The sequence below is a fragment of the Capricornis sumatraensis genome, chromosome 11 (assembly GCF_032405125.1).
Source record: "Capricornis sumatraensis isolate serow.1 chromosome 11, serow.2, whole genome shotgun sequence".
Classification (NCBI taxonomy): Eukaryota; Metazoa; Chordata; class Mammalia; order Artiodactyla; family Bovidae; genus Capricornis; species Capricornis sumatraensis.
The window spans coordinates 55,589,835-55,605,389 of record NC_091079.1 but is presented as its reverse complement, the minus strand read 5'-3'; the positions used below and the strand labels follow the sequence as shown (position 1 = coordinate 55,605,389).

Genomic DNA, 15,555 nt, shown 5'->3' with positions numbered 1-15,555 from the left:
GGAACTTAGCAAGATGAACATATAAGCTTGAGGCATCTGTTTTGCTGCTGGTTCCCCCATGCCCTTGTGCTCTTGTTGATGACTTGGGCATCTCAAAAGCCAATCTCAGTTGGTATCTCCTCTTTCCGAAATGATCCAATTTCTGAAATAAGAGGTCAGAAGGATAGTAGAACTTTCTCAGCTGCAAGACTCAGTATAGGAACAGAAGACCTCAGGGAAATAGGACCCGTGGACCTCATGGCAGTTTTATGACTTCATTTATTCATTCATTCATTCATCGACCCATTCATTCCTTGAACACGTATTTGTTGAGCATGTGAATATATGAGGGCTACCATGATGATCAAGGCAAAACCCTGTCTTCCTTGAATTGACAGCAGGATGGAATCAAGAGATCGTCCCCAGGGGCTACACAGAGCAACAGATGCCCCCACCCCAGACTTAGAGATGAAATAGGAGGAAGACAAAATAAGAGGGAAGAGGTGGAAGGAAAGGGTTTCTGGCTGTTTTTTTTCCTCTCCGATCCAGAGTATCAGAAGTGAGGGTGTTGGGGTGGGGTGGGGTGAGGGGAAGAGCCCCTTCAAGACCTTCATTCCCTGAAGTTGGAGCGGGGACAGCACCGTGCTGGCCAGCACCCGATGGCCACACCCTGGGCTGTGTGGTTGGTGGCGAAGCTTCCAGGCTGCGGTTATCAGAAAACCTGGGAGCAGTCACTCTTCCCTCCTTTGCTGTGCCTGTTTTTCCCTGTCTCATTTACTCTCTGGTTGCCTTTTTCCTCTTTTTCTTCTTCTACTTCACTTTCTCTCTCGTCTTCTTCCTCTCGCCTTTGTTCCTTTTCTCTCTCTTTATTCTACTTTTCACTTTTCTTCTCCGTTTCATTAAAAAAACAAATCTCCCTTTCTCTATTACCTTGCTTTTTCCCTTGGTCCCCCCTGCCCCACCCATCTTTTTATTATTCCCTCTGCTTCCTGCCCCCGTGCCTCCCCTCACCTCCTGGCCCCCACCCCCCGGTTTCCTTTGCACATGCTGAGATCACTGCAGACAAGCGTGCCCCTCCCTGCACAACTGTGCTGCATGAGGCTTTATGCAATTTGGTTCTGGGGTCTCTGGCTTCACCTCCTTCACTCCTTGGTGGTGTCCCATAGATTTAGGGGTGGAGGGATTTATTTATTTTTTAACACCCAAAACATTTTGTACTGGGGTATAGCCTATAAACAATGTTGTTATAGTTTCAGGTGGACAATAAAGGGACTCAGCCATACATATACACGAATCCATTCTCCCCCAAACCCCCCCTCCCATCCAGGTTGGCACATAACATTGAGCAGAGTTCCCTGTGCTCTATGCTAGGTCCTTGTTCGTTATCCATTTTCAGTATAGCCGTGTGTCCATGACCTTCCCTAAGTCCTTAACTATCTAGAACTGGAGGGCTTTGGATGGGTTTGAAACCAAGTTTGGGAACAGTTGCTCTGGAGACTTCAAGCTGCACGTGTTCAAGGTCATTCTCCTTTTCCAGTCCCTGCCTTTATAACTACCTCTGCATTCAACAAGGAGCGAACAAGACAGGCGGCCTCCCCACACTGGACCACGAACACAGAGGATGCTGGGTAACTTGGTATTATTTGTTTTTCACATGTTTTTTTCTGGTCGGATAGTCAAGTCAGCTCACGAAGGTAACTTGTTGGGGTGGAATTTCTTCTGTTATTGTTCATGTACTTTGAGCAAATAAAATGTGACTCTTGATCCCAGAGCTGGGAAATACTTGCCCCTTCCCTGTTTTTTTTTTTTTTTTTGTGGAAGGGGCTAGAAATATTTTGTCTCTGATCCCTAAGAAGAAACATGCTGTATAGAAATGAGATGGTATATTTTGTCATTCACACTAAGGATGCTCAGCTTGTAGTGTTTATGGAACCGTGGACTCCAGCACCACCTCTGTTTGTGAATTTGAACATGGTCCCCATCTGAGGTGTGAGCCTTTCTATCAAGACCTAATGGCTCAGAAGGAACCTCCACGCTCATTAGAAGCCCACTTTTCTGCTGTTAGAACAGGGACACCAGACGGCTGCATGTTCAAATCCCCACACCACCTCTTACTGAGCCTCAATTTTTCCTTCTTATAAAATGAGAATATAGATTCCTACCATGTGGGGTTGCTGTGAGAATTTAATGAGCAAATACCCTTGAAAAAATGTCAGGGTTAAGCTGTCTAAAGCTGACTGAAGCTGCATCATAGATTTCCTACCTTAGTACCTTAAGGTAGCAAATAAACTTTATCTACCATTGTTAAAGATCTTCTTTGAAACAGTTTCTCTAAACACTTTCCATCTAACTTATTACAGTTCATAATTATATGGATTAAAAAACAAGAGTCCATTTTAGTATAGTTAGAACCTGAAATGCCACGTTGTTTTGTTTCCCTGAAGAATTGTAAAATTGTGTTGCTTTTAAGTACAAAACTCTGAAATATTCATCCATGTCTAAATGCACTCTGGGGCCTTCAGGGTCTAGTCACATAATATAATGTTAGAGTTTTCCACAGCTCAGTGTAAGGTGACTCTAGTCTGTTACAGAAAAGCTTGTCTCAGCTTCCCATGTCCTGTCATCTGTGATGTCCGGTATAACTTTGATGCTTGACTCTGAGTCAAAACTCATCTCATTGCCCCAGATTATGTAGGTGAGCTGGGAGAGCAGGTATAGGGAAGGTCCCGGGAATGTTGGTGAGGCAGAAAAACACAGGTGCTAGCCTGGACATCCGGGACCAGCCTTCCTGGGGCTCACATGTTCGCAGACTCAAGCAAGTTCGTGTTCAATTTCTGTAATTCATTAAAAATCTCTGCAAAGTTATCAAGGGCAATTTTCCTACTGAAATGTGTTTTGAGACATAATTTCATGGTCAAGCTAGATAGGATCCGAGATAAAATTTGTGCAGTATGCTGTTGACCAAATAATTCAAACATGGGTTGGAAAACAGCAAAAAGGTTCAGGTGTCAGATGTCAAGAGTTCAGTGAGTGAGAAGCTTGACCAGGCCTTCTGTGACCTGTGACAAGGCAATACCCTACATTCCCCGGGCTGTCAGGAGTCCTCAGGGGGTTCTAGTCTTCCTACAACATCAGGGCACTTCTTTCTTTATTTTTTATTTTTTATTTTTTTTTTTTTATCAGGGAACTTCTTGTTGTTGTTCTTGTTGACCAAAAAGTTTGTTTGGATATTTTCATAAAGTGGTATGGGAACATGCGAACGAACTTTTTGGCCAATCCAATCATTACAATTACAGCAAGTGAAATTGCTCCTTTTTTTTTTCCCATTCTAGATACTGTATGGAGTTCAAGACAGAGTCATTGACTCATCACTGTGCCATGGAAAATCGCCCCCTGACCCGATGGATGCAGTATCTCCGAGAGGGCTACACAGTGTGCGTGGATTGTCAACCTCCAGCTATGAACTCTGTGAGCCTTCGTTGTTCTGGTGATGGCTTGGACTCTGACGGGTAAGGGAGAGAGACTGGTTGGAGGATTTCTCTTGGCCCTCATTTGGGGAGATATGTCCTTTTCATGTCATGCACAGCAGACCAGTATTCGATTTGGGGAATCACAACAGTGGGGAGAAACTTTCATTTGGTCGTTCCAGAGTCCAGGACCCAGTTCACACTCTAGGACTTAGAGGCTCTGTACCAGAGAGGTGTGGGTGAATTTGGATATTTGGGTTCAGACCAAGGTCTCAAGGGATCATCAGAGACCTGCCCCCAAAGCAGCCACAGATGCTATGCAAACAGATGAGCTTATCTTTGTTCTAGTAATACTCTATTAATGGACACTAAAACTTCTAAAATTAAATTTTATAGAATTTTTATGTATCATGAAATAATCTATGAATTGCTTTCAGTTCTTTAAAAACATAAAAATCATTATTTTTATTAAAATTTTTTAAAAGTCGAGGTAGAGTTTATATCAGGTTCAGGTGTGAAAGTGAAGTGAGGCAAAAGTCGGTCAGTAGTGTCCAGCTCTTTGCGACCCCATAGATTTATACAGTCCACGGAATTCTCCAGGCCAGAATACTAGGGTAGCCTTTTCCTTCTCCAGGGGAACTTCCCAACCCAGGGATTGAACCCAGGTCTCCCGAATTGCAGGCAGATTCTTTACCAGCTGAGCCACAGGTTCAGGTGTACAACATAGCAATTCAAAAATTATATAGCTTATACTCCATTTATGGTTATTATAAAATGTTGGCTGTATTCTCTGTGCTGTATTCTTGCAGCTTGTTTATTGTATACAGAGTAGTTTGTGCCTCTTAACCCCCCACCCCCAGCTGTCCCTTGCCCTTCCCTCTCTCCACTGGTAACCACTAGTTTGTTCTCTGTATCTGTGAGTCTGTTTCTTTGTTATTTTCGCTAGTTTAATTTGCAGAATCCACATACAAACAATAATACACAGTATTTGTCTTTCTCTGACTTATTTCACCGGGTCCACCCATGTTATTGCAACTGGCAGGATTTCATTTCTTTTATGTCTAAGTTGTAATATGTATGCCACATATTCTTTATTCATTCAACCATTAGTAAACACTTATATGCTTCCATGTCTTGGCTATTGTAAGTAATGCTGCTATGAACATTGGGGTGCCTGTATGTTTTTGAATTACTGTTTTCATTTTTTTTTTGTATATATGTATATATATGGGAGTATAATTTCTGGATCATAGGTAGTAATCCTTCTTACCCTGTAGACTACACAAGGGGTGGGTGGGCTGGATTCAGCCCATGGGTCACAGTTTGCTGAACCCTGTCCAGATGATTCATACCCACGGCAAAATTTCAGAACCACTGCTCAGTGAGGCAGTCACAGTCATGACTGAGGTAGTATTGAAGGGCCTAGCTTTGCATGACATAAACCCTTTTGATGTTCTAAGCACTCAATTTTAATATGGGGGGTTGGGATTTCCTCACACAACATGAAGCAATTCATGGGATACCAGGTTTGGCATCCAACAATTTAACTTAATTCTGACACTATCAGTCCTACAAGACTGCTCCCTCCTGCCGCCCCCTTCAAATACCAGTTTCCAGCTTAGTCTGTGTTACCTGTTAACCTGTGCTTCTGACTGACTGGCTATACATCAGAGATTCCATGATCTCTTCCTCAGGTCTGATTAATTTGCTAGTGGCTCTCAGAACTCAGAGACACATTGCCTGACTAGATGACCATGCATGTGTGCGTGCTACATCACTTCAGTTGGGTCTGACTCTTTGAAACCCTGTGGACTGTAACCAACCAGGCTCTTCTGTCCATGCGGTGCTCCAGGCAAGAATACTGCTGAAGTGGGTTGCCATGCCCTCCTCCAGGGTCTCTTCCCGACCGAGGGATCGAACTCATGTCTCTTATGTCTCCTGCACTGGCACGCCAGTTCTTTACCACTAACGCCACCTGGGAAGCCTGACTAGATGACCAGTTTATTGTAAAAGGATATAATTCAGTAACAGCTTGATGCGAGACAGGGAAGAAGTATGGGAAGGGGTGTCATTCTCCCCACCTCTCCATGTGTTCACTCACCTAGACACCCTCTAAACCCTGTCCTTTTGACTTTCCTGGATGTCTCACTGTGGAGGCGTCATTGATTAAGTCATTGGCTACTGACTGATTCAACTTCCAGCCCCTCTCCCATTCCTGGATGTTGGGGTTGAGGGTGTGGAGCCATGAATTCCAACCTGCTAACCACCTGGTTAATTCTCTTGGCAACCAACTCCCAACTTCAGGTGCTTCCAAAAATCTGCCTACTCACATAAAAAGACACCTTTATCACTCTCAACATTTAAGAAATTCCAATGGCTTTGGGGACTGTCAGTTAGAAACCGGACAAAAACCAAACACACAGGAGAAATATAGTTTAGTCGCCTGGATGGCCAAATATGTTTCTTGTAAATCATAATATTCATAAATTACAGAAATCTAGATTGTCCAAAAGAATTGACCCTTGAAAACATTTTACCTTCCTAAAAACCCATTCCGGTCCTGTACTTATCTACCAGTTAAATCCAGTAACATTATTCATAACTAAGAGACGGGTAGAATTGGTGACGGTATGGTTTATGGCTTTTAAAAATGTCAGATGGAATTGGTAAAAATATAGATTAGAAAGAAAAATGTGGACCTTTCTAGTTAATCATTATTCCCAGAGCATACTTTAATATTTAATAACTTGAATTTATGTTTATTAGTCTCTTGTGGCCAACAGCCTCTATATCAAGTATGCACACGAAGAGTAAAGTGGGTAAAGAATTCACATGCAACAGAAACTTAATATTTTCCTGAATACCTCATCCATATTTTGACTTTAAAATAAATATTATAATTTAATACATACCTATAAGGCACCTTCAACCCTGGCTGAAGTTCCAGTGACTTAAAAAATAATAATTTCAATAATAGGGCGTTTTTCTTTTCACTGCTCACATTTTTTCATTATGGGATCAAAGAGTTTTGGAGAGGATTATGAGGAATCATTTGGTTCAGTCCCCTCTAATTTAAATGTACACAAAACAGTACCCAGCAATCCCACTACTGGGCATATACCCAGAGGAAACCACAGTTCAGAAAAACACATCACTCCAACATTCACTGCAGCACTATTTAAACAGTCAGGACATGGAAACAACCCAAATGACCATCAACAGAGGAATGGACAGAGGAGCGTTACATGCACACAGTGGAATATTATTCAGCCAGAAAAAGGAATGAAATTTGGTCATTTGTAGAGAAGTGGGTGGACCTAGGGACTGACTGTCATACAGAGTGAAGTCAGAAAGAGAAAAACAAACATCATGTGTTAATGCATATATGTCGGATCTAGAAAAATGGCATAGATGATCTTATTTGTAAAACAGAAACAGAGACACAGACGTAGGGAACAAACATCTGGACGCCAGTGTGGGGGACCGTGGGAGATGGGATGAATTGGGGAGATTGGGATCGACATGTATACACTATTGATACTATGTATAAAATAGGTAACTAATGAGAACCTATTGTATAGCTCAGGGAAACCTACTCAGTGCTCAGTGGTGACCTAAATGGGAAGGAAATCCAAAAAAGAGCCAATATATGCATACGTGTAGCTGATTCACTTTGCTGTACAGTAGAGACTAACAACTCTGTAATGCAACTATACTCCAATCAGTTCACTTCAGTTCAGTCGCTCAGTCATGTCCGACTCTTTGCGACCCCATGAATTGCAACATGCCAGGCCTCCCTGTCCATCCAATAAAAATACACTAAAAAAAGTACACAAAACAGAAAGTCATTTTCCTTTATGCAACACTTCATATACTCAGAGCAACTGAGAGACACGCATGCAGTGACCTCAAACTACAGTTCTCAATGTGCTGGGTCGGGGGGAGGTCCTCAAATAAGGATTACTTGGTAACTTGTTTTGACAGAACCCAAAGAAAAGAAACAGTTGTGTTGTGATCATGTTTGTTTTATAATTTCAATTTGTAATGTACTTCAAAACTTCAAGTGTTAACCTCTTTAAAAAAAAACACTTTAATTTATAATTCTGTAGATTAGAATCATCTTTGGTTTGCTTTAGTGTAACTCACATTTTCAAAATATCATTTCAGAAATCAGACCCTCCATTGGCAAGCAATTGGCAATCCTCGATGTCAAGGAACTTGGAAAAAAGTTCGGCGGGTAGAACAGTGCTCTTGTCCAGCTGTTCACAGTTTCATTTTTATATAGACCTTGATATAAATATTTCAAAATGTGTTTGTAAACATGCTTAATACTAGCAAGTCATGTTCAATGCTGCATAATCCTTTGAAAACTCTTTGGCCTTAGGTTCCTAAATGTATGTCGTTGCCACATTCTGAAGCAGAGAAAGGAAATTCAGGGGCCAGTTCTTAAGAAACGCAGTACCTTTATTTTTATTTTTTACTATGTTGAGGACCCATTCTAAAGTCTCCTGTGGTTTTCTGACCTTGGCTTGTCACTTGGAGTCTCCTCATTGAACAGGTAGCCCTCTGGACACAGAGTAAGTCTGTTTGCACTAAAATGACTACGTTTAGTTGGTCCACTTACTGGTAAGTTGTCATTTAAGGGTACTCATGCTTTGAATCTTGGGTTCTTTCTTTCTATTCTGTAATCTCATAAAAACTTCTTGCCTTTAAAAATGTCTACAGATATATGTACACTCATGCGTGCATTTCTAATATATTATTCCACAAATTCTGCAATAATAATTTCAAGCAAATTTGTCACAAGTAATTTTTCACCAGACAAGTTGTTTGAGATTTAGTAAGCAAAACCAACAGCTCTACTAAATATAACTTTTTTTTTTTTAAATAGAAGAAATTTTCTTCTGTTAACTGAAAAGAATCAATCAAATGTTCATTCTAGGTCAGTACAATTCCTTTAAATGTTTTAATTTCCATGAAGTGAAATTTTGGCAACAATAAGTGAAATAATTGCTTTAATTATGAACATTCTACCATCATTAGCACTGAAAATTATTTCCAAGGCATAAAGCCTGAAATTGACTACAATAATTTTGGAGTCCAACCTCAAGTTTAATTGAGGTAAAATTACCATATTTTTCCCCCCTATAGCACATGTTTTCTTTTGTTTGGAGTAGAAGGTAGAGGTATAGATTATGGAAGGCATAGATTTATTACAAATGCTATGATCTCCATCCCCACCCCACCTCTACAAACACAGAAGTATTAGTTTCCTTACTGTATGATTGGAAAATCAATGAACCAGAGACAAAAGGCCTTGTTGAAGAATCTGGACTGACAGAGCCAAATCTTAGCTTCTCATTCAGAATTTAGCTTCGATGAAGAGCCTAATGTTGCCAAAGACTGTTCTGTAAAAGCAAAGCTTTTTTTATTTCTGAAGCAAATTTTAAATTCAGAATATTTTCTTCAGAGAACTGAATCTGGAGATTTAAACTACAGGTAAACCTCGGAGATATTTGAGTTTGGTTCTAGACCACCACAATGAAGTGAGCCACAAGATAGTTTTGGTTTCCCCGGGAATAAAATAGTTACGTTTACACCATATGTTTGCAGTCTATTGGGTGTAATAGCATTATGTCTAAAAATATATATATAATTTAATTAAAAAATATTTTATTGCCCAAAACTACTAACCATCATCTGAGTCTTTAGTGAGTAGTAACATCAAAGATCACTGATTATAGCTCACCTGAACAGGTATAATAATAATGCTGAAGAAGTTTGAAATATGCTGAGAATCACCAAAATGTAACATAGACACACAAGGTGAGCAAATGCTATTGGAAAAATGGCACCAATAGATTTACTCAATCTAGGGTTGCCACAAACCTTCAATTTGTACAAAAAAAAAAGTAATATCTGCAAAGCACTATAAAATGAGGTGTGCCTGTATATGCAATTCCTTTGATTTCATATGCATAAAATATTCTTTACTAACAAGTGATTTACTAAAATACCTATTTCTTGGCACTTATCATGTAATGATATAATGACAATAGCAAGTTTAATAGGGATGGAAAAGTCCCCAATATTTAATGCTGAGAGTAGCACTATTTCTGAGAATGTATTTGTTTAAATCTCAGGACTGTTTTGTGGTAAATTAAACTCTTCACAAATTAACCATAAAAATTTGAGTCTCATCAGAGTTAGAAACTTCAACTATCAGCTCAGTATTAACATTTCAAGATCATTTCTAACATTTGTAAAACAAAACTTTTGAAGGCATACTTGGGTAACTTTCAATGTTACTTAAAATTTTACACCAGTAAATAAACTTTCTGTTCACATTTTGAAAAGCTCTTTACTTGTTTGGCTAGAAAATACCCAAGTTTTCTGGACAAGTCAGAGAATAAACAAAAAATCTCACAAAAGCCAAAAGAAAACATTTTAGAATTGATAGGCATATGTATGATGACTAACAACAATAAAGCTATGATGTATTTATGGTTCCAATATGTTGTAACATTCAGCCTATTTGAGTTGTATAAAATCAGTTTTTCAAATTACATATTTAGCTTTCACTACATGACCATTAATTACTTTCATATTGAAGCATATTTTTGTTATTTCTATTCTTCTGAAGAATTTCAAGGGCTGGAAGACATAGCTACTAAATAACGATCTTGAAAAACTTGGTATTACTTCTAGCAAAGTCCATGGAAACAGTACAAAACTGAAACAAACTGAAACATGTGGTCTGAATGATGAATGAAGAACCCCAAATTTTTTATTTTCAGAGATAAAGATCAAGGAATTTAAGACTTCTTTGCTATTCCTTTTTAATGAGTACGTTAGAGTGGGGGTCCTTTCCAATGACACTCTACAATGATTTACAGGCTGTAGCACTACTTAATAGGTTGCTTTTCAAAAGTGCATGAGAAAAGTAATTTGAACAAAAGTTGATATACCCACTCAGGAAAGAAGGGGAAAGGAATTAAAGATGGTGATTATTCAATAGAGAAAACCTGGGGGAGGGGAAATGAGAAAAGAAAAGAGCAGAAAAAGGAGCAAGGTAAATTATAATCTTATTGTTCTTTTTTTAGGGTCTTGGAATTTAAAAAATTTCTTTCTTTCTTTCTGTCTGTGCTGGGCTTTTGTTTCTGTGCCAGCTTTCTCAGGTTGCAGTGTGCAGGTTTCTAATTGCAGTGGCTTCTCCTGTGGAGCACAGGCTCTGGAGTGTGGGGGCTTCAGCAGTAGCTGTCTGCGGGCTCAGTAGTTGTGGCACACGGACTTAGTTGCCCTGCAGCCTGTGGGATCTTAGTTCCCAGACCAGGGATCAAACTTATATCCCCTGGATTGGCAGGCCTATTCTTAACCACTGGAGCACCAGGGAGTTCCCTTTCTTGGGACGTTTTTATCTGAGAATGTTGAAATTATGGATAAATAGCAATAGCAATAACTTAAATTGTTTAGTTCTACTCTTGTATAAAAATTGCAATTACCATTTCTTCTAGGAATGCACCAAAATGATGTAAAAAAAACTAGTTCTGCCCTCTAAGACTATTTTGGTGAAGGTTTGTACAAATAAGTATAAGATGGTTTAGAAAACCTGAATATTCTGATGAATATATTGAAAGAGAAGTGAAATTTCTAGGTCAAGGTGACAGATGGATAAACATGTTTATCTTCTTCCTCAACTCCCATTGAGATTATAGGATTCATGGAAGAGTCTGTAACACAGAGTCTATAACACAGATGAGAAGGCAGGGATGGAATCAGCTCATAGATTTTGAAGAAACTTTTTGAAGATTGAAAGCACATAGGATTCTATGGATGGATAAACCAGAATAGAGGGACCATACCCTTTAAAACACGTAGAAAAGAAGATGGAAGTAGGGCCATTCTTCTTGGAGTGTGGCAGTCCTACCAAGCACAAACAAAATGGATTTTAAAACTCCCCACCCCTAGAGACAAACTTGTGAAATTTAAAATCAAGGATAAAGAAAAGACTATAAAATCTTTCAAAGAAAGAAAAGCAGATTACCTACAAAAGAATAAGAATTCCCACGAGAAACAGCAGTCTTCTTGAAAGGTTGTTGTTGAATCACGACGCCAGGATTCTTCGCCCCCGGAGGAGAAGAATTCAGTCCAGGGCCAGAGACAAGGCTTGATCTCTCAGAGCTTTTGTGTAATAAAGTTTTATTAAAGTATAAAGGAGATAGAGAAAGCTTCTGACACAGGCATCAGAAGGGGGCAGAAAGAGTGCCCCCCTGCTAGTCTTTAGCTGGATGTTATATAGTCGCTATCAGTCTGTTAATGAAAGAAAGGAATGTCTCAAACTTAGAATGGCACCAGGCCCCTCACCCATAAGATGTATTTTGGGATAATCTTGGCTCCAAATGGTTCATTTTGGGCCATAAAAGGATTAACTTGAATCTTGAAGAAGGGGAGAGCACCATACAAATAGTGTCGTTTACAGAGATTAGAGGAACAATATGGGAGTATTACATACTGGTTTATCAAGTAGGTTCTGAGCCCAAAAGGCGGAACCGACTTGAAGACAGAGTTTGGGGTAAATGCATAGTACATTAGCATAGCTTAAGATAAACATTTCCATAAGAAAAAGGCATTGGTTAACTTCAGGTGAAACCAGGTGTCATGGCAACACAGAATTTTAAGAGAAACCCCCTTTTAAATTTGTATAGAGAAGGAAAAAAATATCGCTAGTTTGTTTCCTCCTGCCGCTTTAGGGAGATAAAAATGTCTGACACTTGCATTTGGAGACCCCTGGCCTTCCTGCCTGTTACCCTCTCATTCTCATCATCAGTGGATACTTAAGTCTAATAGAATAAAGCCGCCAAGTTCTGAAGGACAATAATTTTGAAACTAGAATTTCCATATCAGTCAAGGCAGTGATTAAAGTGTGAAGGCAAAGATTCAGCCTTTCAGAGGGGTAGAGATTTAGAAGCCTTGTGAAATTGTCCTCACAGGGTATTTTTTACTTTCTGACTTTAAGCCTTCTTCAGCGATCAATGCAAACAGAGGAAAACAACAGATTGGGAAAGACTAGAGATCTCTTCAAGAAAATTAGAGATACCAAGGGAACATTTCATGCAAAGATGGGCTCGATAAAGGACAGAAATGGTATGGACCTAACAGAAGCAGAAGATATTAAGAAGAGGTGGCAAGCATACACAGAAGAACTGTACAAAAAAGATCTTCACGACCCAGATAGTCATGATGATGTGATCACTAATCTAGAACCAGACATCTTGGAATGTGAAGTCAAGTGGGCCTTAGAAAGCATCACTACGAACAAAGCTAGTGGAGGTGATGGAATTCCAATTGAGCTGTTTCAAATCCTGAAAGATGATGCTGTGAAAGTGCTGCACTCAATATGCCAGCAAATTTGGAAAACTCAGCAGTGGCCACAGGACTGGAAAAGGTCAGTTTTCATTCCAATTCCAAAGAAAGGCAATGCCAAAGAATGCTCAAACTACCGCACAATTGCACTCATCTCACATGCTAGCAAAGTAATGCTCAAAATTCTCCAAGACAGGCTTCAGCAATACGTGAACCGTGAACTCCCTGACGTTCAAGCTGGTTTTAGAAAAGGCAGAGGAACCAGAGATCAAATTGCCAACATCCGCTGGATCATGGAAAAAGCAAGAGAGTTCCAGAAAAACATCTATTTCTGCTTTATTGACTATGCCAAAGCCTTTGACTGTGGATCACAATCAACTGTGGAAAATTCTGAAAGAGATGGGAATACCAGACCACCTGACCTGCCTCTTCAGAAATCTGTATGCAAGTCAGGAAGCAACAGTTAGAACTGGACATGGAACAACAGACTGGTTCCAAATAGGAAAAGGAGTACGTCAAGTCTGTATATTGTCACCCTGCTTATTTAACTTATATGCAGAGTACATCATGAGAAACGCTGGACTGGAAGAAACACAAGCTGGAATCAAGATTGCCAGGAGAAATATCAATAACCTCAGATATGCAGATGACACCACCCTTATGGTAGCAAGTGAAGAGGAACTCAAAAGCCTCTTGATGAAAGTGAAAGAGGAGAGCGAAAAAGTTGGCCTAAAGCTCAACATTCAGAAAACAAAGATCATGGCATCCGGTCCCATCACTCCATGGGAAATAGATGTGGAAATGGTGTCAGACTTTATTTTTTGGGGCTCCAGAATCACTGCAGATGGTGACTGCAGCCATGAAATTAAAAGACACTTACTCCTTGGAAGAAAAGTTATGACCAACCTAGATAGCATATTCAAAAGCAGAGACATTACTTTGCCGACTAAGGTCCATCTAGTCAAGGCTATGGTTTTTCCTGTGGTCGTGTATGGATGTGAGAGTTGGACTGTGAAGAAGGCTGAGTGCTGAAGAATTGACGCTTTTGGACTGTGGTGCTGGAGAAGACTTGAGAGTCCCTCGGACTGCAAGGAGATCCAACCAGTCCATTCTGAAGGAGATCAACCCTGGGATTTCTTTGGAAGGAATGATGCTAAAGCTGAAACTCCAGTACTTTGGCCACCTCATGAGAAGAGTTGACTCACTGGAAAAATCTCTGATGCTGGGAGGGATTGTGGGCAGGAGGAGAAGGGGACGACCGAGGATGAGATGGCTGGATGGCATCACGGACTCGATGGACGTGAGTCTGAGTGAACTCTGGGAGATGGTGATGAACTGGGAGGCCTGGCGTGCTGCGATTCAAGGGGTTGCAAAGAGTCGGACACGACTGAGCTACTGAACTGAACTGAACTGATTTTGTATTGGAGTATAGCTGATTGGCAAACGATGTGATAGTTTCAGGTGAACAGTGAAGGGACTCAGCCAAACATGTACGTGTATCCATTCTCCCCCAGACTCCCCTCCCGTTCAGGCTGCCACATGTCATTAAGCAGACTTCCCTGTGGTCTACAGTGGGTCCTTGTTAGTTATCCATTTTAAATACAGCAGTGTGTACATGTCAATCCCAAACACTAGGATACTTTTCTCAATTAAACATGGCAGGTTGACAGTATCTTTACCTCCTTTACCTCCAGATTCCCGATAAAATCACAGTTAAAGGATTTTTTTACAAAGACAGAGTATACTGATAAGGAGATTGAGAGGGGAGAATCTGAAAAGAGGTGGCCGTAAAATTTCAGGACCAGTAAAGCAGAAGAAAGGAGAGTCAGATCCCTAGAAGAGAGAATTTCAGTAAGCAAGGTCCTCTCCAGTATCCCAGGAATGTAGTCTTAGCCGCTAGACCACCAGGGAGGTCCTGTGGGACCCATTTTACAGTGCCATTTCCCTTGCCGCCCTCTTTTCTTCAGCAAGGAGGGCTGCCCAAATGCACAGCCCATGCCCAGACCGAGATGGAGTATAATTAAACAGGGATGCCGAAAGACTGTCTTCTTAGAGGAAGACTGAACTGGAAACAAATCCCAAACTCTCCCCTTCTCCCCAAGGAATTGTGGGAACACTGCTTTAAGAGGTCTAAGAGGTTGTCACCAGTCAGCTGTCCTGTGAATCTGCAGCCCAAATTCTCATCACCAGGCTGGGCTTTAGAAATCTCACACTGCTAATTCAGTTTCAAAGTGGTTCTAACCAACTAAAAAAGAGAATTAAGAGAAGTTCCCAGATTTGGAATTAACTGCCTATCAGAACAAAGTCCAATATAATTCAGAGGAAAAAAACAAAATCTAGAACTCAAAGTCATCGGTCAGCAAACTACAACCTGCAGGCTAAATCTTGCCTGTAGTTTCTGTAAATATAATTTCCTTGGAACACAGTCAGGCCCATTTATTTCATGTTTATGTCTATGGACCATTTCAAGCAGAGTTGACAGAAACCCAGTGGCCCACAAGGCCTACAATATTTCATCTGGCCCTTTACAGAAAGCTTGCTTACCCTGGCTTAGATCATTGACATTTAATGTAATTATTCGTGTGGTTGCATTCAGGAGCACCATCTGTTTTTTTGTTAGTCCTTGTGGTTTTGTTGGTTTTTGCTTCCTGTTCCCCCTTCTCCCTGCTTTTGCTTTCTTAGGGATTATTTAAATAATTTTTACTATTTCAACTTATATATTAGTTATATATGTGTATTTTTTTAA

The 15,555-nt window shown here is 40.3% G+C and overlaps 1 protein-coding gene across 1 annotated transcript in view; it reads left to right on the top strand.

Moving 5' to 3' along the window:
- The window catches only part of SBSPON (somatomedin B and thrombospondin type 1 domain containing), a 30,006-nt gene extending 22,275 nt beyond the window's left edge, over nt 1–7,731 (top strand). Inside the window, exons 3-5 of the mRNA XM_068984158.1 lie at nt 1,517–1,607; nt 3,312–3,488; nt 7,614–7,731. Of these exons, the coding sequence (XP_068840259.1) occupies nt 1,517–1,607; nt 3,312–3,488; nt 7,614–7,731 (386 nt within the window). The remainder of the gene's footprint in view (nt 1–1,516; nt 1,608–3,311; nt 3,489–7,613) is intronic.
- Nucleotides 7,732–15,555: the final 7,824 nt, after the last annotated feature.